This window comes from Megascapheus bottae, chromosome 10 (assembly GCF_031878675.1).
Source record: "Megascapheus bottae isolate mThoBot1 chromosome 10, mThoBot2.hap1, whole genome shotgun sequence".
Taxonomy (NCBI): domain Eukaryota; kingdom Metazoa; phylum Chordata; class Mammalia; order Rodentia; family Geomyidae; genus Megascapheus; species Megascapheus bottae.
In genome coordinates, this window is record NC_143518.1 from 42642408 (window position 1) to 42669003 (window position 26596).

The following is a 26596-nucleotide window of genomic DNA, read 5'->3' on the forward strand; positions in this document are numbered from 1 at the left end:
AGTTCGTCCACGGGTGCACAGTGATGAGTGAGGCTCAGTACTAGCTCCCAAAGAACTGCTATTAACAGAAAGAGCCTTGGATTTGGAGTTCTGCCTTGGCCAGTGTGCCTGAACCCTACAGAGAATAGATAAAGCAATGGGCTTTAAGATTCTCTTGTTCCTGTAAAACTGGAGGACAAATGGACTAACAAGTCTCCCCTTAGAGGCAAGCTGTTTGCGGTGGAAGATGTTAAGCGCTAAGTCAATGAAGATGCCACTCTAAAAAGTGGATAAGTACAGAGGTTCAAGATCAATACCAGTGCAAGAGCTTTTTAAGTGAGTTGATTAGGCAATGCATGCATCCATCCATGCGAATGTAAGACATGGCCCCCAAAGAGAACTGAAAACATGTATATAACAACTGGATACATCCCTTGCCAGTAGTTTATAAAAATATATAGTCAATACTGTAGAGGTTCCTTCTACAGTTAATACTATGGAAGTCCATTCAGTTACCCATTACTTCAATACCAAAAAGCATCAACTACTTTTCAGACATTCCAGACGAAAAGGTCACTTATAACAAAAAGTCTTTTTTTTTAAAACAAGATAGTGTCCATTAAAAAGGTTGTTTTTCCTCTTTCAAGTGAACAGGACATTTTCTGTATTAAACTTAACATCTAGTCTGTCGAGACCGGGTTTAAAATCCTTATGTAATGTGCATATATGCAGAAACAAACTTACTTTAAACATTATCTGCACAGATAGAAGTTAGTTCCCCAAACATTATAGTACGGGTCTGTTTAGTACAAATCTACTGCAAAGTAAAAACATTCTGTGCATCAGTTCCATCAGAAGCAGGAAAAGAATGTCCCAACTGTAAGAGTTCAAATTTAAGTTGAGTTCTGAAAGCCTAGAAACCTAAGGGACACCTTGTTTCTCTCAGCATCCTGATATGCATAATTGTTTAAGCTACCAAGCCATAATGTCTTCCTCTGGGGCGAGAACCATGTTCCAAAGATGTTACTTTCTATTCCGAAGACGTTTGGATTTCCTAAGAGAGTCTATGGCTTCTGTTGCCTTTCTTCGTTTCCGAGGAGACTCCTCATTCTGCCCAGACCCTGAGGAGCTCCCTACTGCACTTTCCATTACTTCACGTAGTTTGCGTTCCAGCTCGGCCAACCGTGCATTCTGTTCACCTATGATCTGGGTCTGCTCTAGCAGTTTCTGGTCTTGGTCTTGAAGCTGTTTCTGCTGCTCTTGCACTTTGGTGCGAAGCTCAGAAATTTCACGCCTGAGAACAGTCACCCCAGCTCCATTGGTTTTCACCTGCTGCTGGAGTTTGGTAACCTCTTGTCTTGAAGGGTTTTGCTTGGAGAAGAGCTGCATTGTTGTTAGGGCTGCAGATGGTCCTGGAACTTGGGAAAAATAAAAAGTATCACTTCACAGGTTTCCCTACTAGCAATATTTAGATTTACATTAATATAGAGTATTAATCTCTTCTTTGCAAACTATTTCTTCTAATGGACTCATCAAATACCTTGTTTTAATTATAAATGGGTTTGAATTGCTATTTTCCTGCTCATATGGCAACATGCAGACTGTCAGTAAATGGAGCATTTAATGGTATATTTTACATTTTTAAGACCTAACAAGAAAATAATTATTTTCTAGCTGGGTCCCAGTGACTCATACCTATAATCCAAGTTGCTCAGGAGGCTGAGATCTGAGGATCTCTGAAGCCAGCTGGGGCAGATAAATCTGAGACTCATCTCCAGCTACCCAGCAAAAAACAGGTAGTTAGAGAGATGGCTAAAGTGGTAGAACAAGGACACGTAGCTTTTTAAAAAGCTAAGCAAGAGTAAAAGGCCCTAAATTCAAAACCCAGGAGTAGTAAACACCCTGCCCTCACACACACACCCAGAAATTATATTTTCAAATTGTGTGCTGGTGGCTCATGCCTGTAATCCTAGCTACTCAGGAGGTTGAGATTTGAGGATTTTGATTTGAAGTCAGCCTGAATAGAAAAGTCCCTGTGAGACTCTTATCTCCACTTAATCACCCCAAAACTGGCAGTGTGCAGAGCGCTGTGGCTCATATCTGTGATTCTAGCTACGTAGGAGGCTGAGATCCGAGGATCTCTGTTCAAAGCTAGCCCAAGCACTAAAGTCTTGAAGAGTCTTATCTCCAATTAACCACCAAAAAAGGAAAGTGGTGGTGTGGCTTAAGGGGTTGGGCGGTAGCCTTGAGCTGGAGAGTTCAGGGACAACGCCCAAGCCCAGAGTTCAGGCCTCATAACCGACAAAACAACCCCACCCCCCCACACCCAGCAAACTGGCAATGGCACTGTGGCTCAGTGGTAGAGTGCTAGCCTTGAGCAAAAGAAGCACAAGGAAAGTGCCCAGGCTGAGTTCATGCCCCAAGGCTAGCAAAAGTCTCATATGTCCTGTCTTTTAATGTAGCAGCCAGATACTTCAGAGGCAGAAGTAATTTACTGGGTTTTATGGATGAATATTTTGGAGCCAGGTTTGGTGGTATTGGCTTATAATGCTAACACTTGTGAGCTGAGGATGGAGAGATCAAAAGTAGGTCATATATAGCAAGACCTTTGTTTTAAAAAACTGAAAAACAAATTAAAACCAGCATATATGTGAGTGCAAATAAAAGTTATATATAACTTTTTTTTTTTTTGCCAGTCCTGGGCTTCAATTCAGGGCCTGAGCACTGTCCTTGGACTTTCTCAAGGGTAGAGCTCTACCACTTGAGCCTCAGTACCACTTCCAGCTTTTTTCTATGTATGTGGTACCAAGGAATCGAACCTGAGTCTTCGTGCATGCTAGGCAAGCACTCTACCACTAGGCCAAACTCCAAGCCCTAAAAGTTTTATATAACATTTTACCCAGTAATGCTACCTTAACAACAACAAAAAAGGTATAAAGTTTATGCATAAGTATTATTATGAGTATGATGATGAAGATACTACAATCAAGAGATACCTGGAGGAGAGCCCATGAGTCTTCCAGACACATCTGATCCTGGCAATTTCCTCTTTAGAATTGGAACAATCTTCTCATCGAAGTACTCCATTGCCATGGAGGAAATATCCCTTAACTCTTGTAGTACTTCATGAGCTCGTTGAGGGGCTCTGGTAGAATTGACATATCTCAGTACACGATAAATTTCATCAATCACCTAAAATAATGAATTCTCATTAGCGCCTATTTATTTATATGCTTATTTATTTTTAAAATAGCTAACCAGGCATAGAACTGATCACTTGTTTTGTAATTCTTGTAAAGGCCTACCAGATATGGTAACTCAAGCACTGTTCATGGATAATAAAACTTACTGCAATATACAGCTTTTGTGCTTCTTACAATACTTTTTTGTCAGTTGTGAGGCTTGAACTCTGTCCCTGAGCTATCTGGCTCAAATCCAGCACTCTACCACTTTGAGCCACAGTGCAATTTCCAGTTTTCTGGTGGTTGTTTGACGATATGAGTCTCATTCTTGCCCAGGTAGTTTTGAACCAGGACTCAGATCTCAGCCCCCGGAGAAGCTAGGATTATAAGCATGAACCACCAGTGCCTGCCTTTCGTAATACTTTATATTAAGCACTAAAGAGTCAAGGCAAAATGTGACTCCTTCTCTGAAGGAAATCAGAGTAACTGGGAAGACACAACTGTACACACTGAGACAAAGTAGAGAGTTGCTAAAGTAATTAGCGGACTAAACACAGAAACTAAATCTTGAATGGGAAATTACTTATGTTCATGTTTTGTGAATCCTCCAAACTAGATTCTAGTCTGTAAAACTTCAGGAAACTCATTCTGATTCCGTTTCTCTTTTGCTCTGCCCCACAGTTCTCCTTCTCTAAGAGTTGCCTTGCATTAGAACAGTCTCTTCAGATCACACTTCGTTGCTATCATTTGAATGGTAATTGCAATGGAGGAATCTAAGGCATTACACACATTGCTTCCCAATTCCCTCTTTTCTTGCGGTACTGTACATGAATTTCCTCAGGCACTATGCTGTTAATATTTATCCTTGTGAGGGTATCCTCAGAAATTCCCATACCTTCATTACAGAATATAACATCAATTCCAATGGGACTTCACCTTACAAGAACTATGGACTAATAATCCAAACCATTCTATCAGCAAAACCTTGAACACTCTGCCTCCCACTCCATCTGTGCAGCCAGTTCCCATCCCTGAACCATTTATTGCTTACTTTTCTCCTTCAGAGAGTAAACATCTATTTACTAGAGAAACATAACTTAGCAGAATAATACCTTGACCAAACTCATAGTGCTTAACAGTTTCTAGATTCTCAGTGTAATATATGATCCATGTCAGTCTAGCATTCTATACACTTAATAAATGTCATTATATGTAGATCTTAGGTCTATTTAGGAATAGTCAGGCAATCTCATGATTTTACAAAATCATTTTACACTGTGAAAAACCTACCTTGTAGATCACAGTTTTAACAAGAATAAATGGGTAGCTGGGTGTTGGTGGCTCATGTCTGTTATCCTATTTACTCAGGAGGCTGTCATCAGATGATTCAAATCCAGCCTGGGCAGTAAATTTCTTAAGGCGCCATCTCTAATTAATCAGCAAAATGCCAGGCTGGAGACCAGGTACCAGTGGTTCATATCTGTAATCCTAGCTACTTGTGAGAATGAGATTTGAAGATCATAGTTTGAAGTTAGCTTGAGCAGGGAAAGTCTGCAAGAGTCTTATTTCCAGTTAACCACCAAAATCTGGAAAAAGAGTTGTAGCTCAAATGGTTCAGTGACAGCTATGAGTAAGCAAGTTGAACTACCATAAGGACCTGAGCACTCATCCTTGTACTAGCAAAAATAAACAAAAACAAAAACCCAACCCTCCCAAGAACAAACACATGGGTCACCAAGGCTACTACTGATAATATAAAGCAGGGACTATCTTTATCTTTTTTCACTAATGCAACTCCCAGAATAGTGCACTGTCACTGCTCACTTGTAGTTCATACTTGAATATGTGCAAACTGCTGATGTAAACATGAACTTATTGGGAGTTTTGCCCAGTAGTAGAATGCTTGTCTAGCATGTACGAAGACCTGAATATGATTTCTTGGTACCACATACATACATAGAAAAAGCTGAAAGTGGTGCTGCAGCTCAACTCAAGTGGTAGGGCTCTAGCCCCCCAAAAAGTTACATCTCCATATAGCAGACTGAAGATTTGAGAGACCCATATAGGAGGAAGCTAACCATCCAGAGCACCGTAGTTCCCAAAGAGGAATGGAATAGCAATGTAGTGGTCAGGGTTGGCCAACTATACCATACCCGTGGTTAGCCTAGATAAGGCACACATTCATTTACTACATGCTGTTTGTAATTGTTTCTCAGAGTTAATAGCTGTGACACAGACCATACAATCCGCAGAACCAAAAATATTTGCTATTTGGCTTTTCCATAATAAAAAATCTGCTGACGCCTGACCTAGGTAACAGTAGCACAGTAGTGTGATAAATATCAGGCAATCTGACTTAAATCACATGTTGCTATTATGGATATTCATTTCAGTAACTGGGAAATAAAAAGCTGACTGTAGAGATGATTTTTTTTCTGCCAGTCCTGGGCTTGAACTCAGGGCCTGAGTACTGTCCTTGGACTTTCTCAAGGCTAGAGCTCTACCACTTGAGCCTCAGCACCACTTCCAGCTTTTTTCTATATATGTGGTACTGAGGAATCGAACCTGGGTCTTTGTGCATGCTAGGCAAGCACTCTACCACTAGACCAAACTCCCGGCCCCGTAGAGATGAATTTTAAGAAAACAGATATATAGATATTATATATGCTACCTATAATATGTATCATATTATATACATATAATATATATCATGTGTACATATATGTAATGTATAATATATATATCAGGTGAGTTGTGCTCTTATGAAGCAGGAAAGTCCTTTAACTTTTACAATTCAGGGATGCCATCTTAGAATAGCTTGCTAGAGAAATCATAAACCAACTTAATGATAAATAAGGCAGAAAGAAAACTGTAGAAAGTGGTGACTCAGTGATAGAGCACTAGCCTTGAGCTGAAGAGCTCAACAACAACAAACAAAAAGAAAACTATGTTTACTATAGTTTGGATGTGGAGAATCAATCACCTAAAGGTTCATGTGTTAAAGGCTCCTATCCTTAGTTGAATGCTATTGGTTGGGACCTTTAGTAAAAAGGAGGTGGGTCACTGGGAGCCTTAAAGAGCTGGCTCCTTACTGTCTCCTCTGCTTCTGATTAACACAGCTCCATTCTCATATGCGACCATAATGATATAATGTGCAGCTCAGGTCCAAAGCAAGAGACATTTGAGCCAAATCTTTCATTCCTGAAGTTTGTTACTACAATGGACAATGTTCTTATTTCAGTATGTGAAAATTGTTACATTTCTTTTTTTTTTTTTTGGCCAGTCCTGGGCTTGAGCTCAGGGCCTGAGCACTGTCCTTGGACTTTCTCGAGGCTAGAGCTCTACCACTTGAGCCTCAGCACAACTTCCTGCTTTTTTTCTATGTATGGGGTACCGAGGAATTGAACCTGGGTCTTCGTGCATGATAGGCAAGCACTCCACTACTAGGCCAAACTCCTGACCCTACATTTCATATTTTAAAGACAGTATCTGAAAGTGTAAGAAATTAAAAACAAAACAAAAAAAAAAAGCCAAACAACTGTAATCCTAGCTACTCAAGAGGCTGAGATTTGAGGATCAAGGTTCAAAGCCAGCCCAGGCACAAAAGAGCCTGAGACTCTTATCTCCAATTAACCCGTGGAAAATGGGAAGTGGGGCTTGGCTCAAGGGTTAGGGTGGTCTCTGAAGAGCTCAGGGACAATGCCCAGGCCCAGGGGTAGGATGGTAGCCTTGAGCTGAAGAGCTCAGGGATAGCGCCCAGGCCAAGTTCAAGCCCCATGATCCACAAGGAAAAAAAAAGCCAAACAAACAAAATGGAGAGCAATAACAAAACAATCCAAACATTGCCAACACTAGAGTAAGTTAGCCACTTTAGTCTAAATAAGATTATTTGCTCATCCTGTAATCCTAGCTACTCAGGAGGCTGAGATATGAGTATCACTGTTCAAAGCCAGCCTGGGCACAAAAGACTGTGAGACTCTTATCTCCAATTAATCACAAGAAAACCAGAAGTGGTGCTGTGGCTCAAGGGGTAGGGTGGTGGCCTGGAGCTGAAGAGCTCAGGGACAGTACCACCCAGGCCCAGAGTTCAAGCCCCAGGATCTGACAAAAAAAAAAAAGATGAACTGTGAATAAACATTTTGTCTTTCAGCCAAGACATAAGCTTTAAGGAGGTACAAGAAATGAAGTAGTCTAAGATTACTTCATATCTGAATTTAGAAAAAGTTATTCTTTTTTGGTCATTTCCACTCAAGTACAGGTTTTTAAGAAAGAAACGGAAAAAATAACCAACAACCAGAAACAGAATAAGTTGTGAAGAAACAGATACTAGTAGAGAAAACCAGAAGAAAACAGAAGAGAAATCATATTTATTCAAATCACTTCTCTATTCCTGAGTATTCCTATTCTTTGTTCTACCTGTGGCTGTGACAGATGGTAAGTAATACATGGAAAGTGCTCTGAAAATAAGAAATTGTTTCATAAACATAATATACAACAACAAGACAAAAGGCTAGGCGACATCCACGTTATGAGGTACAGATGTCCTTTCCTGTGAAAAGGCCAGTTATGCCTGCTCAGAGAAATGCTAAGAGGACCATCTCGAACACCAGAGACACCGTCCACCCTAACCTCATTTGTTTAAATGCTAAGGATCATCAATCCAGTCAAAACAGAACACATAGTGGAAACTACTGTAAAGGCCTATTTATTTATTGTGGGTCACGGGGCTTGAACTCTGGGCCTAGGCACTGTCCCTGAGCTCTTCAGCTCAAGGCTACCACCCTACCCCTTGAGCCACAGCACCACTTCCTGTTTTCTAGTGGTTAATTGGAGATAAAAGTCTCATAGACTTTAGTGCCCGGGTTGCCTTTGAATCTCATCCTCAGATCTCAGCCTCCTGAGTAGCTAGGATTACAGGTGTGAGTCACTTCACCCAGCTAAGGCCTAATGTTAAATACTTTAATTTTGCAGCTCCCCTGTACTTGGCCACAACTGCTCTACTCAAAAACTTTAGGATGTTCCTTAAAGTTCATATCATTCAAAATGTGACATACTGTCAACACTAAGAAGCTGGAGAAAACACATAATAGTTGAAAGGATCTTTCAGTATTAAACGTTAGTTAGGAATCAGAACCTAAAGTTTCTAGTTGGTCTCATTTCTATAGCGGCCCACAAAAGCATTTGTAGGCCATCAGAGGAAAGTGCCAGATACTAAGGAATATTTCTAATAAAATTATAAGATCTCCATCAAAATAAACACAGAAAACTTTAAAAACTGGGAGATAGTAATATATAATATTGTAAATATTTATGATCCATTGATAATAAAAAGAGAACTTCCAAATTTTACTAAGTATTAATAAAGTCTAATCATGCTAAGGAGTCTTTTTGCCAGACATCAACAAAATACAAAATGTTTTTTTAAGTTCACAGCTATGGCTTGCTTCCACATCTCATCTGAATTTATACATAATTCAAGAAGTAAAATATTACTAAAGGTTTAAGGAGCATGTGGTATGGCAGGATTTTTATTAACTTAGTAATATACTTATCATCTTTATAATAAAAAATTGTAAATAAAGTTTTAAAAAGGGGAGAAAAAGAAGAAAAACAAGTATTAAAAAGAATTGTTGGGGCCAGGAGTGTGACTTAGTGGTAGAGTGCTCGCCTAGCACACATGAAGCTCTAGGTTAGATTCCTTGGTACCACACGCACAGAGAAAGCTGGAAGTGGCACTGTGGCTCAAATGGCAGACACTAGCCTAGAGCAAAAAAAAAATTGTTTATTCTGGTCAGATTTGCAAATTTATAAGTTGTCACTATGAAACATTTCTTAAGCAAAACAAAAATGAGCTTGTTCGCCTACTTCACTTCCCAAAAATTATAACAATCCTGAAGGCAGGACAATCCCTATCTTGTTCATTACAATATCTCTGCAAACATCAAAAGTTCACATTTTTTTTTGAGTATGAATTCTTACCAAGCTTCTTTATAGAATACCAGAGCCTCTGTATATTTTGTAATTAGAATTTTAAATATAAATATCACATGAATGATATATATTCACATCGGTAACTATACAAAAGCTAAACAAACCCAGTCCTTCAGAGATGTAGGAACAATTCTGACCTTTTAAATACCACTTTGTAAGTGTCCAACAAAGTTCACACAGAATAATCATGCGGGCAAGAGTCTATTTTACCTTTCCTGGGATGAAGCAACAGAGATTGGAATCCACGTACTTCATAAAAGTCATATTTAAGAGTGACAACCTGGTTTCCACAGCAGCAAGGATGTCTGCGTGACGAGCTAGAGAATGGTTTCTCCTTTCTGACTCTCTCCTGAAATAATAATGAAGATAAACAGCAACCACTAAAAAGCAGAGTGTGGATCAGGATGTGAAGCAATAAAAATTCCTCAGTGATCGTAGCCCCTCTGTATAATAGTAAACTTATAATAGTAAACTTACTTTATAATAGTAAACTTACTTCCCTAAAAACTCCTCAAAGATGGGCTGGGAGTTTGGCCTAGTGGTAGAGTGCTTGCCTAGCATGCACTAAGACCCGGGTTTGATTCCTTGGTACCACATACTTAGAAAAAGCCAGAAGTGGTGCTGAGGCTCAAGTGGTAGAGTTCTAGCCTTGGGAAAAATCCAAGGACAGTGCTCAGGCCCTGAGCTTAAGCCCAGGACCGGCAAACAAAACAAAACAAAACAAAACTCCTCAAAGAAATAGCCTAAGACATATCATTTAGAAATCTACAATATCATCACTAAGTATCCTGTTGGGAGCCAGAGTGGAATCAAACTGTACCTTGACTTGCATCAGACGATGGCTATATTGTCTTATTGCTTTCTGGCCCTATTCTATGTAAATGACCTGAGAATTACCATATGAATGTAACACCTGGAGGTTCCCTGGGAGAGGAGGAGGGAAGAAGGGGGAGTGGAAAATAAACGCGGCAGTCTCGGCAGTCTTTGCCTGGACTGCGGACATCCCGGACCCGGTGTGTCTGTCTCTCTTCTTTTTCTTCCTAGTCCTTGTCCCCTATTTCAGGAACCCCAATCTGCGAACCCTGGTTTGCTGCCGGTTGGCCCCGGCAGTATCCTGATAAACGAACCACATTAGGCAGACAAATTTGATCAGAACTAGTACATATTGACAAAAACAATTAACAAAATATTTCATAGTGAAAAAGTGGTCGGGGTGGGCCTTAAGTGTAAAGTGCTAGCTAAACAAGCATGCACACTGAATGTCAGGCCCTCAGTTCAAAGCCTAGTCCTGTTAGAAAAAAATAATCATATGCATACATACAGATGTTCTAGGTTTAGGAGGGATGAGGGAGAGAGAGTAACAACTGATACTCTGGGTTTGGCTGTTGTCCCTGAGCTGTTTAGCTCAAGGCTACTGCCCTACCCTTTGAGCTACAGCCCCACTTCCCCTTTTCTAGTGGTTAATTGGAGATAAGAGTCAGGTTCTTTAATGCCTGGGCTGGCTTTGAACCACAATTCTCAGATCTCAGCCTCCTGAGCAGCTAGGATTACAGGCATGAGTCACTATGCCCAACTTCATAATAAAATTTTTACACAGAGAGAAGGAGGGAGGGAGGGATAGAGAGAGGGAGGGAGAGGGAAAAGGGGGGAGGGGAGAGAGGGAAAGAGTGGGAGAGGGAGAGGTGGGGAGAAGGTAGGAGAGGCAAAGAGAGTGAGAGAGAAGCTGGTGGGGAAAAAATTCCATTCTTCACCCACTGGTGGCTCCTGGAGGCTGAAATCAGAAAAATACCGTTTGAAGCCAGCCTGGGCCAGAGAGTCCATGAGGCTTCATCTCCAATTAACCAAGCTAAAGACATAGCTGAAGTGGTAGGACACCAGCTATAAGCAAATATGCCAAGCAAAGGTATAAGGCTCTAAGCTCCTATTACAGGCATATACATGTACGCCTAGACAACACGAACACATGATGGCAGTTAGTGGAAGGGATCAGTTGTATACCATTTGCCTAGTGCATACAAGGCTATGCAGCCCAAGCAGGCCTCATACTTTCCAGCCTATCTCAGCTTCCTAGGTGCTAGAATTACCGGCTTGCACCACCTCACCCATCTACATATATCTCTATCTCTATCTATCTATCTATCTATCTATCTATCTATCTATCTATCTATCTATCTATCTCACTGTCTACTCCAAACTCATGAAGATTTTTTGTTGGTTGTGGGGCTTGGACTTTAGGCCTGGGTACTGTCCCTGAGCTCTTCAGCTCAAGGCTACAGCACACTTCCTATTTTCTAGTGGTTAATTGGAGATAAGAGTCTTTAATGCCACGGCTGACTTTGAACCGAGATCGCAGCCTCCTGAGCTGCTAGGATTACAGGCATGAGTCACTGTGCCCGGCTTATTACGTTTTCTTTTAAGGATGTGAGAGTATATTACTGATATTTACTCTTAAAGGTCTACGGTCCATTCTGCATATACTCTTGCTTGGCTTTCTTAACTCTCAGCTGGTCCCTACCACTTGAGCTTCTCTACCAAGGTCAGCATTTTGTTGGATGGAGTCTTGAAGACCTTTCTGCCAGGGTTGGCTTCAAACTGCAATTCTCCAGGTTTTAGGCTAAGATTACAGTTATGAGTCACTGGCCACTAGCGAACTTCATTTTTTCACATGAAGTTATTACTTAGTTGTCTCAGCATCAATACTATTTATTTAAGACGAGGTCTCTCAATTAGCCCAGACTGGCCTTAAACTTACGATTCTCCTTCCTCATCCTGTGAAGTGCAGGGATTATAGCTGCGTGCTGTGTGCCAGCCACATCCAATCTTTAAAAACATTACTGTTTCCAAATGGAATTGTATTAGCAATTGTACTGAAAACTGTCCTTTGCTACAAAGTTGAAAACTAGCATGTAAACTCTAAGACTTAAAAAACAAAGAAACAAACAACACACTCCAACTATAAACTAATCTCATAGCTCGTTATAACATACCTTGGAAGTTGTGCTTTAACTTGTTTCTGACACAGATTATGGTATCTCTCCACTTTCAAAAATCCCTGATTCAACATTCTCTGACAGACCAAGTCCATTCTTTTACAAACCTAAGAGGGAGGGGGAAATAGAATTTTTTTTTAAAAAAGGTCAATAACCAAATTAGTAACAATGAATTTAGACAATCTGATGACTGAAAGTTCTGGGTGATAGTACTGTTTCACAGTTTGCTGTCTGAATCTCTTGAGTCAATACAAGTGGATGAAGCTCCTAAACATACAATACTTACAGAATCTTAGTTAAAAATTAATATTAATCTAGGCAAAAATGTGTTATTCAATTTAGGCGTTAAGGACACTGATACCTCACCTACTGTTCCAGAGACCCTCCCCCCTCCTTCCCCCCCACCCCCATAATAGGTGAAAATCCACCAAGCAGCATTGTTATTTCATCCTCCCTCACTATACTGTGGTTAATTGCTACTTAGAGGATTTTCAACTATTGCAGGAGATTGGGGGCGGAGGAGATCTCTAGAATGTAGCCCCTGCAATGGGAGAAGAAGCATGTATGTATTTAAAAACAATAAACAAAAAACCCTGCGATACAGTAAAGCCACAATAACCAAACTGCAATATAGAAAGGAATGACTATGGTCCTTAAATCTGTCTAACTATGCATCTGGAGGTTCTCAGAAATTTGAAACAAGAACCATTTCCATTCAACCAAAAATGTGTAATTCAAATTTAAGTCTAACTTCTCACAAAGCTTACATAATAAATAACTAGAATAAGAATACTTATTTTTCCTAATGACTCTGGTCAATCATGTTCTCCAAAATATTTCAGTACATCCTACCAAACAACTACTTTGAGTCCTTAAACCAAAGATAAGAAGTCAGAACAGCTGGTATGAGTCCAGTCTGCTCACATTCTTTTTGTTCTGTGATGGTCCTGGGGCTTGAGTTCAGGACTTGGGTGTTGTCCTGATTTTTTTTTTTGGTTCAAGGCTAGTGTTCTAACACTTGAGCCTCAGCTCCACTACCAACTTTTTCTGAATAGTTAACTGGAGATAAGAGTCTCATGAACTTCCCTGTCCAGGCTACCTTTGAACCATGACCCTAAAATCCTGAGGTGTTAGGATTATAGGCATGAGGCACTGGTACTCAACATATACACATTCTTGTGTACGGAAGCTACCATTTAAAAGCTGATATCGCAGGTGTAAAATGTAGAAACAGTTATTAGGATTAAATAAAATATATGCTAAATCTCTATATGCTATACTTGGGATATCCTAGCATCTTTCTATCTTGTAGAACACTTCCTTGTCCTTGCAGACTATCTTAAGTTCTCTAAGATGAATTATTTTTTCTAATTTTTAAATTGCTATTATAAAGGTGACATATAGAGGGGTTACAGTTACTACATAGGTCAGGTAAAGAATATAATTCTTGGGGCCGAGAGTTTGGCCTAGTGGTAGAGTGTTTGCCTAGCATGCAGCAAGCCCTAGGTTTGATTCCTCAGTACCATATACATAGAAAAAGCTGGAAGTGGTGCTGTGGCTCATGTGGTAGGGTTCTAGCCTTGAGAAAATCTAAGGACAGTGAGCTCAAGCCCAGGACTGCCCTCCCCCCCCAAAAAAAACACATTTTTTTCTGGACAATGTCACCTCTTCCCTTGTTCTACCCTCATTTTTCCCTCAAGTTATACAGTGCATTTTCAGCATACTGTTTAGTATCGCTGCTGCCTTTGTTCACCCTTGGTTCTCCCATTCCTGGCTCCCCTTGCTATCTCAAACACAGCCAAGACAAAAAGAAAAGAAAAACAACTATAAAGAAAATACTTGTTCCCATTTCCTGGAAACAAATCATTTCTTAATATACTTTTTTTTTTCTTTGAGACACTGTCTTACTATGTAGCCTAGACTGACTTTGTACTTTGTGGTCCTACTTAGCCTCCAGATGAGGAGACTATAAGTGTAACATACCTGACTATGCAAAGATGTTTTTGTGGTGGGATTTAAACTTGGAAATAAAATTTTATCAACCACTCATTTACAGAGAAAAGAAATTAAGGGCCATTACTACTGTCACAATTTTCAAGGGATGACTGAAATTATTTTGAGTTTTGTTATATGCAATATATCCAATTCTATAATTCTAGGATTTATGTATCTTTTACTGTCTAGAAAGTCAACTGAACATGAGCATTAACTAGTGTAAGTATGGAAATATGGTTGATGAGAAAATGAGTAGCCACATAAAGTCAAGTAAGGAAGACCTCACCTGACAAAATGAAGAGAGGACAAGGACTAGAGTTACAGGTGATGATGCAGGTAGAAGCACAAAGTCTAAATGAGCAACCAGAGGCCTACAAATATTTCTCAAGATAGACCAGGTGGTATATGGACTATGGTAAGAATTTCCAATGTTTTTTTGTTTGTTTGTCTTTTGTGGGTCATGGGGTTTGAACGAGGCCTGAGTGTTGTCCTTGTGCTCATAAGCTCAAGGCTACCACCCTACCCTTGAGCCAAGCCTCACTTCCCATTTTCTAGAGGTTAATTGGAGATAAAAGCTTTAGGTCTTTTTGTGCCTGGGCTGGCTTTGAACTTTGATCCTCAGATCTCAGCTCCTGAGTAGCTAGGATTACAAGCGTGAGCCATCTGTCCAGCAGAATTTCCATTGTTTTGAGCAGGGAAATCAAATGATAATTTTAAAGATCACTTTAAAACAAAAAGCACTCATCTTTTCAAAGGTCAGTCAGCTGACTTATTTTTGGTAAGCATTGCACTATTAGAATATGATTCCTAAAAAGATATAGTTTGAAAAAATGATGATAATGGAAATCAATGTACATGAACATCAAAGGAACAAGTAAATTATAAAAAAGGCTTATAAATGAAGCTTTAAAAACTTGACATTCACAGTGTCAGAGCTAATGAAAGAGAAAACAGATCAGAAGAAAGGAAACTCCAAAGACAAATTAGAACAGCTCAAGAAATGTCTGTCAAAAATGTGCAAAGCACCAGTAGCTAGTGCAAGACAATCAGTTTTTTTTTTTTGGTGGATCATGGGGCTGTTCGCTGTCCCTGAGCTCTTCAGCTCAAAGCTACCTTCCGACTCCTAGAGCCATAGCCCCACTTTCTGTTTTCTAATGATTAGTTGGGGATAATAATCTCAAGGTCTTTTGTATTCAGGCTGGCTTTGAACTGTGATCCTCATATCTCAGCTTCCTGAGTAGCTAGGGTTACAGGCGTGAGCTACCACACTCGGCTGACAATCAGTGTTTTAATGTTGTCCTCTTTCATGGATGTCCAACAAACACTGACAGCATAAAGCAAAGGTACAGAAAAGCATATATATATATATATATATATATATATATATATATATATATATATAGTTTAAGATTCAGAAGGAAACAATGTGGCCACAGGAAAACAGAAATATATTCCCCAAGTCAAGTAATTTAATGTTCATTGCTAACAATGTTGCATGCTAACTTTCAACTCTAGATTATCTCACTTAAGACATGTTATGTAGCTCAGTGGCAGAATGTCCAAAGGTCTTGGATTTAGTCTAAGGCTCTGCAAAGCACACCAAAACAAAATCAAAGAAACTTCATTTAAAGTGTAGCTCTAAATTTAGGGGAATACAAATGATTTTCCAGTACTAAACAATAAAATGTTTCCCTGATTAAAACAAAACATAAGGGCTGCGGGTGTGGCCTAGTGGTAGAGTGCTTGCCTAGCATGCATGAAGGCCTGGGTTCGATACCCCAGTACCACATACATAGAAAAAGGTGGAAATGGTGTATGTCTCAAGCTTTGAGAAAGCTAATGGACAGTGCCCAGGCACCAAGTTCAAGCCACAGGACCAGCAAAAACAAAAACAAAAATCTTAGCAATTTGACAGTCTAAGATGGTTAAAAAGATGGAGACTAGCCGGGCGAGGTGGCTCAGGCCTGTAATCCTAGCTACTCAGGAAGCTGAGATCTGAGGATTGCTGTTCAAAGCCAGCCTAGGCACTATAAAGATGGTGACTCTTATCTAATCATTAGAAAAGTGGAAGTCGGATGGTAACCTTGAACTGAAGAGTTCAGGTAGAGTGCCCAGGCCCAGAGTTCAAGCCCCATGACTGACCAAAGGGGGGAAAAATGGAGCAAAGATGAAGACAATATCAAAATTATCAGGGCTCACAGAAACAAAGGGTAGAATGATGAGTAGAGGAGGCTGGGGCGGGGGGAGGGGGGAAGGATGGGGGGTGGCTGGGATGTGGTAGAGTACCTCCTAGCAAGAACAAGGTCCTAAATTCAAACCCAGTGCCAAGGGGAAGGAAGAATAAAGGTTTGAGGAGACACATTTGCCTTGATCCCCTTGATTCCAACATGATACAATGTTATTTTGTGTCAAAAATAAAATAACCTATGTGGTGATAGAAGCACCTATAATTCTAGTGTTCTGAAACAGAGGTGGAGTATGGTAGGTCCAAGGCCAAGCCTGGGTTTACCAATGAGTTCTAGATTAGCTTGTGACACACAGCAAAACCCTGGCACAAACAAAACCCTCAAAAAACAAAATAAATGTGAAAACCTGTTTTTTTTTCTTAAAGCAGTACTAAGGTTTGAAACTTAGCAGTACTTAGGGTTCTGTACTTGTTATACATGTATGTGCCACAATACTCTGTTGACATCCCCTCATATATAATATGCTCATTAAGTATAATCTATTTTAAATTTAAAATAAAAGGCTTTTTCAATATACACCTCTCTACTTTTAATTAGTACTTTCTAAGTTAACTTGTTAAATTTTTATTTACAAATCTTTTTAGATTTGTTATTCCATAATGGTCTTTCTTTATTTTTAGTTATTTATTTTTGGTTGGTCCTGGGGCTTGGACTCTGGGCTTGGGCAATGTCGGTGAGCTCTTCAGCTCAAGACTACCAACCTACCCCTGGAGTCAACTGGGCCTGGGTGCTGTCCCTGAGCTCTTCAGCTCAAGGCTACCATCCTACCCTGAGCCAAGCCCCACTTCCTGTTTTCTAGAGGTTAATTGGAGATTCTTCTCAGGTCCTTTTGTGCTGAGGCTGGCTTTGAACATTGATCCTCAGATCTCAGCCTCCTGAGTAGGTAGGATTACAGGTGTGAGCCACCAGCACCTGGCTTCATAATAGTCCTTCTTCACACTATAAGACAATTATACTACAAATTTAGGAAACTAAGAATTTTCCTAACTCTGGACAGCAAGGGTCCATAATATATGATTTCTAATAACTGTAACTCAAAGCAGTTTTCTTTTAGCTGCCTTGAAAAATAGTACTCTGGACTTTTTTTTTTTTTTAAAAAAAAAGGTATTATAAAGACTTTAAAAGCATGCTACGAGTTAATGAAAGATCTGCAGGAAAAAAGTATTGCTATAATACACATACAGTAGCAGATATACTGTCATTTTACAAATGTTAAAATATGAAGCTGTATTTTAGTACCAAGAAAATAGTGTAATGGAACCCAGTATTTAAAAGGTATTCACTTGGTGCTCTACAGTTTAAAATAAATTAAGAAACTGATTTTTTTCATCAAGGAACTCGGAACCTATTATTAAAGATCAAGGTGCTCATTAGATATCTCAGTTCATTTTTTCCTCCAATACTGTGGAGCTTGAACTCAGGGGTTGAGAGGGGTCTTGCTAACTTTGAGTGGGCTAGCATCAAACTGCAATTTTTCTAATCTCCACCACCTGAATAGCTGGGTTTACAGATGTGAGCAACCACCTCAGTTCAAACTATTGGCAATAGTTCAAAAAGTAGACAAACACCTTGGAAGAAAGCATGACTTTATAGACTGCTGCTGATTGGAAAATCTCATTCCACATAATAAGCATGAATTCTCAATTCCTGTTCTGAACCACTAACAATTCCATTAAGTTTATATCCATCCATTTGAATCATGGGGAAAAAAACTGATCATTTGTCTCTAGCTCACCTTTGAAAACGTCCTCTAGTTCTTTTCAGCAAACAAGAGCCTTGTGTTTATGAGACAAAGTTATAGGTTCAAAGTTAGCTTTCAACTTCTTACACTTTACTACTTACTTCAAAGTCTCTTATGTAACTGTCAAGGAGCTCAGGTCACATACTTAAAAGTTATATCAGCACAAATCTGTTTTACTAGGAAAACTACTCAAAGAACATGTTTTATCTTGGGGCCGGAGGTTTGGCTTAGTGGTAGAGTGCCTAAAATGCACGAAGACCCCGAATTTGATTCCTCAGTTACCATGCACATAAAAAAAAAAGGCAGAAGTGATGCTGTGGCCCAAGTGGTAGAGCTCTAGCCTTGAAAAAGCACAAGGACAGTGCTCAGACCTTGGGTTCATGCCCAGGACTGGCCAAAAAAAAAAAAAAAAGGAAAATGTTTTATCTTTCAAAAGTTGTGCTCAGACAAATTTTTTAATGTATTGGAGGAGTTAATACTTAAAAGTATTTCTTTATACTTGGACACATTTTTTGGAGCATACTTAATGACAGAAAAGGATCCAAATTACTAAGGCTTTTAGATAGTCCTTTGGAAATCCCTGGACTGAGATTCAAATTCTGGACTGACTTGCAAAAATAAATGAAAATACTACTGCAGCAATTTCAACTTAAGAGAAAATCTTTTCAACAAAATACTGAAAAACCAGTAAACGAATTTATACTTGTCCTCTTTGGCTAGATGCTAACAACAGTTATGAACACGGTCCTTCCTTATATGATAAAGCAAGTTAGAAAACTGGAAATAAAAACAAAACACATGAACAAAACAAAACAGCTCATCAGCTTCCAAAATAGTTGACATTTAGCTCTATGGTTAGTAATTTGGTTCTTAGTATTGTTCCATTTCAAGCACACTCAGCCCTAATTCTACCCAAGGAAATACAGCTAATGGAACTATTGTAACAAACAATGGACACTTGCATGTATACTCAAATCACTTGATTTTTTGCAAACAATTCTTTATGCATAAATGGTCATTAAATTGAAAACAAATATAAAGTATCTAACTAGTCAGTGTATTCTGTCAATCTCATACAAGAATCATAGTTAAATTAATGCTGACACTTAGTGACAAGCACATCTTTCTTTTACGTTACTATAAGTTTACCTCCAGAAACCAATTAATCTAAAACCCAAAACACTTTTAAATTCCCATGACATTACTCATTTAGTCTAAGTTATTCATTAACTGTAAAAAAGTAGTAAAAGAAGATGTTTTACTAAAAAATGTCTATTTGCAGATGTAAAACTGGCTGCAGAATCTTTTCTGGGAGGTGAAGCCTTAAGAAAAATACTTGAAATTATATATTTTTAACATTAAAAGCCCTATTAACATTGAAAAATACTTGAAATTATATATCTTTAACATTAAAAGCTTAAAATGAAGTATGCAACTGAAAATTTCAATTGCATTTGGAAAATACACCATTTATTAATAAATTGTGGGATGTATTGGCTACTTTTCCCTCTCTAAACATGTGGTAATTTCAAAAAATAAAATAAGGGCCAGGGGTAGCTTATTAGTACACTTACATGTCTAGCATGAACAAGTCACTGAGTTTCAATGCCCCCCCCAAAAAGAAACAAAACCTCTCAAAACAAAACAAAGACTAGTCAGTTTTTTTTTTTAATACTTTCAAAACAGAACTGTGAACATTTCAAGCTTTACAAAGCCACTGTCTGGCTCAGTTCAAATTATAATATGCTCATGCAGAAATTCTGTGAATTTTGGTCAAACATCACTCTTTGTAAAAATATGAACGAGCATTAAGACTCTACATTAACTTCTAGGATGAAATGCTTTGAAAATAAGAGACACTCAATTCTGAAATATGTTCAATGGAAAAATTATGCATTTTGCTGTATGACTGGAATGGCTGAATTGTGCTGACCAGAAAAAAGATGCCCATCTGAGGTAACAACTGTAAGTATTCTTTAAAACGTATCTTTCAAAAAAGCAATAGCAATCAATCTTAAACTGTTAACCATACTAAAATATATTTTGATTAATGAGCAAATGCCACACATAGCACATTCAGATGTCTTTGTCCTCTTAAAAACAATCCCAAGTAGATTTAGCGTCTACACAAATCCGCCTTGCAATCACTTCAAAATGTCCACCTCCTTCAATTTCCTGACCACTTAAAGATAAATGGTGACACCCGAAGGAGACAGAATATTCGTCTGAAGTAAAGACATTTATCAAACCTTCAGTCAAACCTCTGCGCCGAAGCAGAATTCTGAGGGCAAATTTGGTATTATTTTCAAATCTTGTCCCAAGCAACTGTGATTTTAAGATATAAATAAATCTCTCCTGCTAACGGGTGGGCGTTAAAAACACTAGTCAAAAAAATGTATTGCAAAAGGAAAAAAAAACAAAACAAAAAACCTGCCAAGGGACAAGTTGCTTCACTGGATGTGATGTGTCAGGGTGAGGCAAAGCTAGAAGGGTCATTTTCAGGGCTCTACTTTAGTGGTCAACGGTTAAAAGCACGAACACACACACACACACACACACACACACACACACTCACGTTCCAATTTCTTCAGACCCTTCTACTGGGTGAAATGGATCCACCTCTACTACATCTCCAACAAGCAAGCTTGGGTGGATGGGGGAACAATACGTGATTCTTCCAAGACAAACCAAGCCTGCCAGGCATCATCTGCTTGCTTTTGTGAGTCCCCCCACCTCCCCGCAATGCACCCCCCGACCTTCCATCGATTGGCCGATCACAGACAGATATAAAAGGCAGGCAGGCAGGCGGGCAATGAGACCCGGGAGGTGGGGGGGGGGTCACGCTCAGCCCAACTTCGCCGCCGCTTCCAGGCGGGGACACCCCCGAAGCGAAGCGCAGCGCACCGAGAGCGCAGTCGGAGAGCGGACGACTCCCGCCGACCCGCGCGCGCCCCGGGGCAGCCTCCGGCCGGAGGGGTGCGCTCTGGGGTTGGCGCCAGCTGGGGTTCGCGGGGCGGGGCGGAGCGGGGAGGGGGGGCTCCCTAGACCGCGGCCCGGAGGAGAGGGCGGCGGGGTCCCGCCGGGGGACTCACCAGGCGGAGCTGGCTAATTTCGTCGTAGGACATAAAGCTGAGGATGTTCTCGATGGCTACGATGGGTAGCGCCACCAATGTGTTGTTTTGTGGCAGCTGGTCCGGAGCCATCGCTGGAGGTGCCTGGGACCCCGACTGCGGGGCCTGAGACGAGGGCAGCGGGGGCTGTCGCTGAGCAGAGCCAGCGGCCGAAGAGGAGCCGCCATCACCGTGGCCGCCGCCTCCTTCCTCTGCCATCCGCTCCTCCGCAGCCGCCATCTTGGAAGTTTGATTCCCTTCCCCCCCCACTGTGAGGGGGGAACAGGGACACTTCCCGTGTGTCACTTCCGCCTCCTGCAACCTCCTGCGGGGCGGGGCCACAAGAGACGAGGGCGGAGCCTCTGGGGTGACAGGCGGAAAGAAATGTCCTTACTGGTTTTTCAGAGTGGAAAGGAAGACAAATTGTAAACCTCAAGAAAAGTGGTTATTTAAGATTAGAAATTGAGGACAAGGTTAAAATGAACTTTACTGATTCAGTTTCCTCTTTGAAATAAAAAGGACTTCCTGACAAAGGTTAATTAAAAACAATGTTGCTATAATCAATATAAATGGAACATTGTAGTTAAAATGTATTCGTTTTCTATAGTCATGATTGATTGAGCCAAATTAAAAAAAGATTAAAAGTACTATATAGATGAACAATTAGAAACGTGAAAAAGTCATGAAAAAGATACCATTTTTTGTCTGATTTCATTTATGCAAAAAATGACTTAGACAAATCTATTGTGACAAGACTAAGTGGTTGCCAACGCTGGAGAGAGTATGAAAGGGAAATGACGGCTAATAGGTGCAGTGTTTCCTTTGGAGACGGTGAAAAAATGAGATTTGATAGTCATGGTTGGTGCACAGCTTATAATAAAACATTAAAATTGATTTTATTATTGACTTAGATAAAAATAGTCAAAAGATAGCCAGGAGTGGTGGCTTTCTCCTGTAATCCTAGCTACTCAGGAGGCTGAGATCTGAGGATCGAGGTTCAAACACAGCCCAGGTGTTTAAGAATGTGAGACTTTTATCTCCAATTAATCACTAGAAAACTCCAAATGGGGCTATGGGTCAGGGTTAGGGTGGTAGCCTTGAGCTGAAGAGCTCAGGGACAGTGCCTAAGTCAAGAGTTCAAGCCCCATGATCCACCAAAAAAAAAAAAAAAAAGAAGAAGAATCAAAAGATGCTGAAACAAGAATCTAAAATGTGATGGGAAATATTATACTTAGAGTCTCAAAGTAACTTCTACGCATTGGATATTAATTACAAAGTCGAGTTTATATTGAAGAAATTTGATGGACACCACTATAATCAAGTAGTTAAGAGCAAGATCATGAACCAGATGTGGTGGCCCACAGCTATAATCCCAGGTATTGGAAGATGTAGGCAAAGGCTCATGGATGTTCTAGGCCAATGGGGAGAAAAAAAGAAAATAGAGGATCCTATCTGGGAAAAACAAAGAAGCAAACAACTAAAAGCAAATAAAGGGCTGGGAGTATAGCACACATGGTAGAGAACCTGCTTAAGTGTAATGCCTTGAATTGAGACCACAGCACCACCACCAAAAATGAGTATTTCAAGTTATGGAGTTTATGAGTGTTCAGTATAATGTATTCATACATGAAGATATATAATTTGCTTTAAGGCTGCTATTTAAATCCATAGGTAAGGAATTAGGTTGAATTAAAAGCACACAGAAGGCTCAGGAAGGAGGGCCCAGGACTGTGGCCTAGTGGTAGAGTGCTTGCCTAGCATGCAGGAAACCCTGGGCTTGATTTCTCAGTTCCACATACACGGGAAAAGCCAAAGTGGTGCTGTGGCTCAAGTGGTAGAGTGCTAGCCTTGAGAAAGTGCAAGTACAGTGCCCAGTCTGTGAGTTCAAGCTCCAGGACTGGCAAAAAAAAAAAGGCTCAGGAAGGAGAAACACAGGTTCCAGGTCTGCTGGGGTATATCCTTGTCTGTCCAGAAATGAAAAGGGATGTGTGTGTGTGTGTGTGTGTGTGTGTGTGTGTGTGTGTGTGTGTGTGTGCCTGGGCTTGAGCTCAGGGCCTGAACACTGTCCTTGGACTTTCTCAAGGCTAGAAATTTTCATTGCTTACTTTTAGGACCAGGGCTTGCTTCCCACTTAGGTCTACACCTGAGCCACCTAGTATAGACTTCCTATAGCAACGGGATTACAGGGTCACAGCACAGGTCCATGTTTCTTTTATGTGGAAATAAAATCTCTTTGGCTTTTAGTCTTAGGCTTGATTGGCACCACAGTTCTAATCCCAGCCTCCCAGCACCTTGTGATGGCAAATGCATACCATGGTGCCTAACTATGGGTTCAGAAGGGGTCTTGACTAACTTTGCTGCCCAGGCTGTCTTTGAACTAAAATCTTCATGTTTTCAGCCTTTCAGTAGTTTAGGATTCTGTGTGTGAGCCATGAGCACCTAGACAGTCTGGCTTTTTAAATAAAAATGTCTCTAGTAATCTAGCCATTTTTCATGAGGCTCAAGTTTTTAAAAGTTCTGTCTTGAGTTTCTAATCCATGAACCTTTGTGGACACATTCAAACCACATCCAAGCCAAAGCAATGTTATTTAGTATTCAACATATGCTTCATGGATCACTCTTTCTGAGATGTCTGTGTATTTATAGTGTGTTCATTTTGTCTCTACTAATAAAGGGTAATTCCACTTTTGTTCTTTCGGCATTGCTATTGCTTCAGAGAACTGATTATAATGTACTCTAAATTGTATTCATTTTCAAGTTTGTTTCATTAATATGGGATGCTTTTTTGATGGGTCAAATTGAAATGGAATTTCTATCAATGAAATCATGTTCTAAATACATTATGAGGATTCTCCTCAAAGGAAACACATAGAATTTCCTTTTAAAAGTGAATCTTCACGCTATATATTTTATAAATCCAATCATTGTATGCAAATAGCTGTATGAAGCACTCTTATGAAAAGCACTTCAGCAGGGCATGGTGGCTCACGCCTGCAATCCTAGCTACTCTGGAGGCTGCGGTCTGAGCATCGAAGTTCAAAGCCAGCCAGGGCACTAAAGAACATGAGACTCTTATCTCCGATTAACCACTAGAAAATGGGAAATGGGGCTGTGGCTCCATCGGTAGGGTGGTAGTCTTGGGTAGTCTTGAGGTGAAGAGTTCAGGGATGGCTGCCAGGCCCAGAGCTCCATGACAGACAAAAAAAAAAAAAGGAAGGAAGAAAGAAAAGCATTCCCATATATGTTGGTATAAACAATGAAATACAATATTGGAAACAATTTTGGCCAGTTTCTTCAGTCAGCTCAAGAAGTAGAACATCTGTCTTGAACTTATGCAGCCTTTATATATATTGGGCTTTTACTCTTATATTTCTTGCACAATTTTATAGAATTTCAAAGCAAATATTGGTTTGCTTCCATTATTGAGATGAATGCTTCTTTTAGGTATGCTTTCCAATGAAAACTAAACAAATATTTAAGTTCTTGGAAGTTCTGAACTGTGTAGATGTCATTTGATGTGTGCAGACTCTCACAGGGCCTGTGCAAGAGTAGTATCATGCATTTAGTGAGATTGCATATAATAGGATATTCACGAGCTGGTCCAGATTTTTACCTTCCTGAATCATTGTTTTTGAAGGAAAGAATCATTGATTGTTCTTTTAAAGGTGTTTTTATACTGTGAACCATCATACAGTGTTAAAGTGTGGTTAACATTCTCACTCACTCACAAGTCCTCAGTATATTAGTCATCTATCTCTAATGCTATTGTCAAGGACTGTGATAAAAGGGACCAGGTGGAACTTGATTGGGAAAATTGCCTATCAGCCTGCAATAGCCAGCAATCTAACACCGTAAGAGGACTTAACAAAGTTGACCACAATATTTGTATCAGACTACATTTTATTTAATAGTTAGGACACTATTTGTCAAAACTATGACTTAAGAAATCACCAGAGTCTATAGCCATAACACCCTGAAAGCTCATCTGAGATCTTATCTGATCTCAGATGCACAGCCTCAGGTCTGCTAAGTACTTAGGCAGGAGAAATCATCTAAGAGAGCATAAGTGGGGGAAAATGAATTGATGTAAAAAAAAAAACCCTTATCAGAATTCATAGAAGAGGTAATCATGGTCTGGGCTGGACTCTGACACTAAATGTGGACTTGTAGAGTTAAGTAGGAAACCAGGATAGGCAGGTACTTAATCTTATGAATTGGGCCAGCACAATAGATAACAAGAGAGAGGCTCTTACCCAGTAAATGTAGGGTATTAAATAGCTTGGCTACCCTCACCATCAAAGTTTAGTTTTGCTATCATCTGAAAAGAGAATATGCTTCCCTCAAGGACCCAAACACTGAATCGAATGACCTGCTTTGAACTTCATTCTTTCTTTGGACTCTTTTATTGTATACCTCTATTTTGGATTCTTTTGCTTCCTTCCTTTCTCTCCTTTTCTTTCTCTTTCTCTCCCTCCCTCCCTCCACATCTTTTTCTTCCTCCCTCTCTCCCTACCTCTCCCCCTCCCTCCCTCCCTCTCTGTCTCTCTCTCTCTCTCTCTTTCTTTCTTTCCTTTTCTTTCTTTCTTGCCTTTCTGCTGATGATTGAACTGAGTGCTTTGTGAATGCAAGGTAATTTACTAGACCACTGAATTATACCCTCAACCTCTACAGCAATTTATTCAACAGGTTCTTGCCACCTACTGAGAATTTATAACCTCCACCTTCCCACTGGGAACTTCTTTCCTGCATTTATCCCAGTAAAACATTGAGCCACATTGTTGAACATCTGACTCTTGGTCATGCCCTTACTTGGGCTGAGGCTGGGGAAGAAGTAAGGGCATGAAGACAGTATTCCCTCCTTTCAAAGTAAACTCAAATTTGAATTCTTCTTTACTTCCTTCTATTAGTTCTCTCTCCCCATTCTACCATTCAATTGCTTGGTGGCAGTGGAATTTGAACTCAGAACCTTGTGTGTGTGTCATACCCTCCCTCGCCCTTCACAATCAGTTTAATGCCACTTAAGAAAAAAAGGTAGATTTCTTCTTTCTGCCTCCAGATGGCATAAAAATAGCATCTAGATCTACTTTTTACCTATCATTCATTTAGAGAATAACCCATGTCTGGATCTATTTTTTTTCTTCTGTTACCATGCATTACTTGAGAACATTGGTACCTTGTGAGCTCCTGGAAGAGATAGGTTGTGGTTCTTTAATAAGAGGGGACAAAGAGGAATGGGAGACATATACTTACGGTAATAAATCAGTTGGTGGACTGAAGATTACATTGACTCAAGCCATCATGATGTCATTCAGTTCCCCAATTAGTGGTTGCTAAAACATTGGTGCTTATTTAAAAATAGATT

The 26596-nt window shown here is 40.0% G+C and overlaps 1 protein-coding gene across 1 annotated transcript; it reads right to left on the reverse strand.

Annotated features, from left to right (window-relative positions):
* Fbxo28 (F-box protein 28) lies at nt 1-21512 on the reverse strand. Its single transcript, XM_090341132.1, has 5 exons — nt 21217-21512; nt 12140-12249; nt 9363-9501; nt 2976-3171; nt 1-1397 (listed from the first exon to the last, which is right to left on the reverse strand). The coding sequence occupies exons 1-5, from the start codon at nt 21472-21474 to the stop codon at nt 1003-1005; spliced, it is 1098 nt and encodes a 365-aa protein (XP_090197258.1). The 5' UTR covers nt 21475-21512; the 3' UTR covers nt 1-1002.
* Between the last annotated feature and the right edge of the window lie 5084 nt (nt 21513-26596).

Excerpts from the sequence above, each read along its gene's own strand:
- Fbxo28 (XM_090341132.1), bottom strand. The coding sequence starts at position 21,474 with ATGGCGGCTGCGGAGGAGCGGATGGCAGAGGAAGGAGGCGGCGGCCAC. Across the intron at positions 9,502-12,139 it reads GTTAAAGCACAACTTCCAAG|GAGAGAGTCAGAAAGGAGAA; the intron begins GTATGTTATAAC and ends TTATTATTTCAG. Across the intron at positions 3,172-9,362 it reads GTTGCTTCATCCCAGGAAAG|GTGATTGATGAAATTTATCG; the intron begins GTAAAATAGACT and ends TCATTATTTTAG.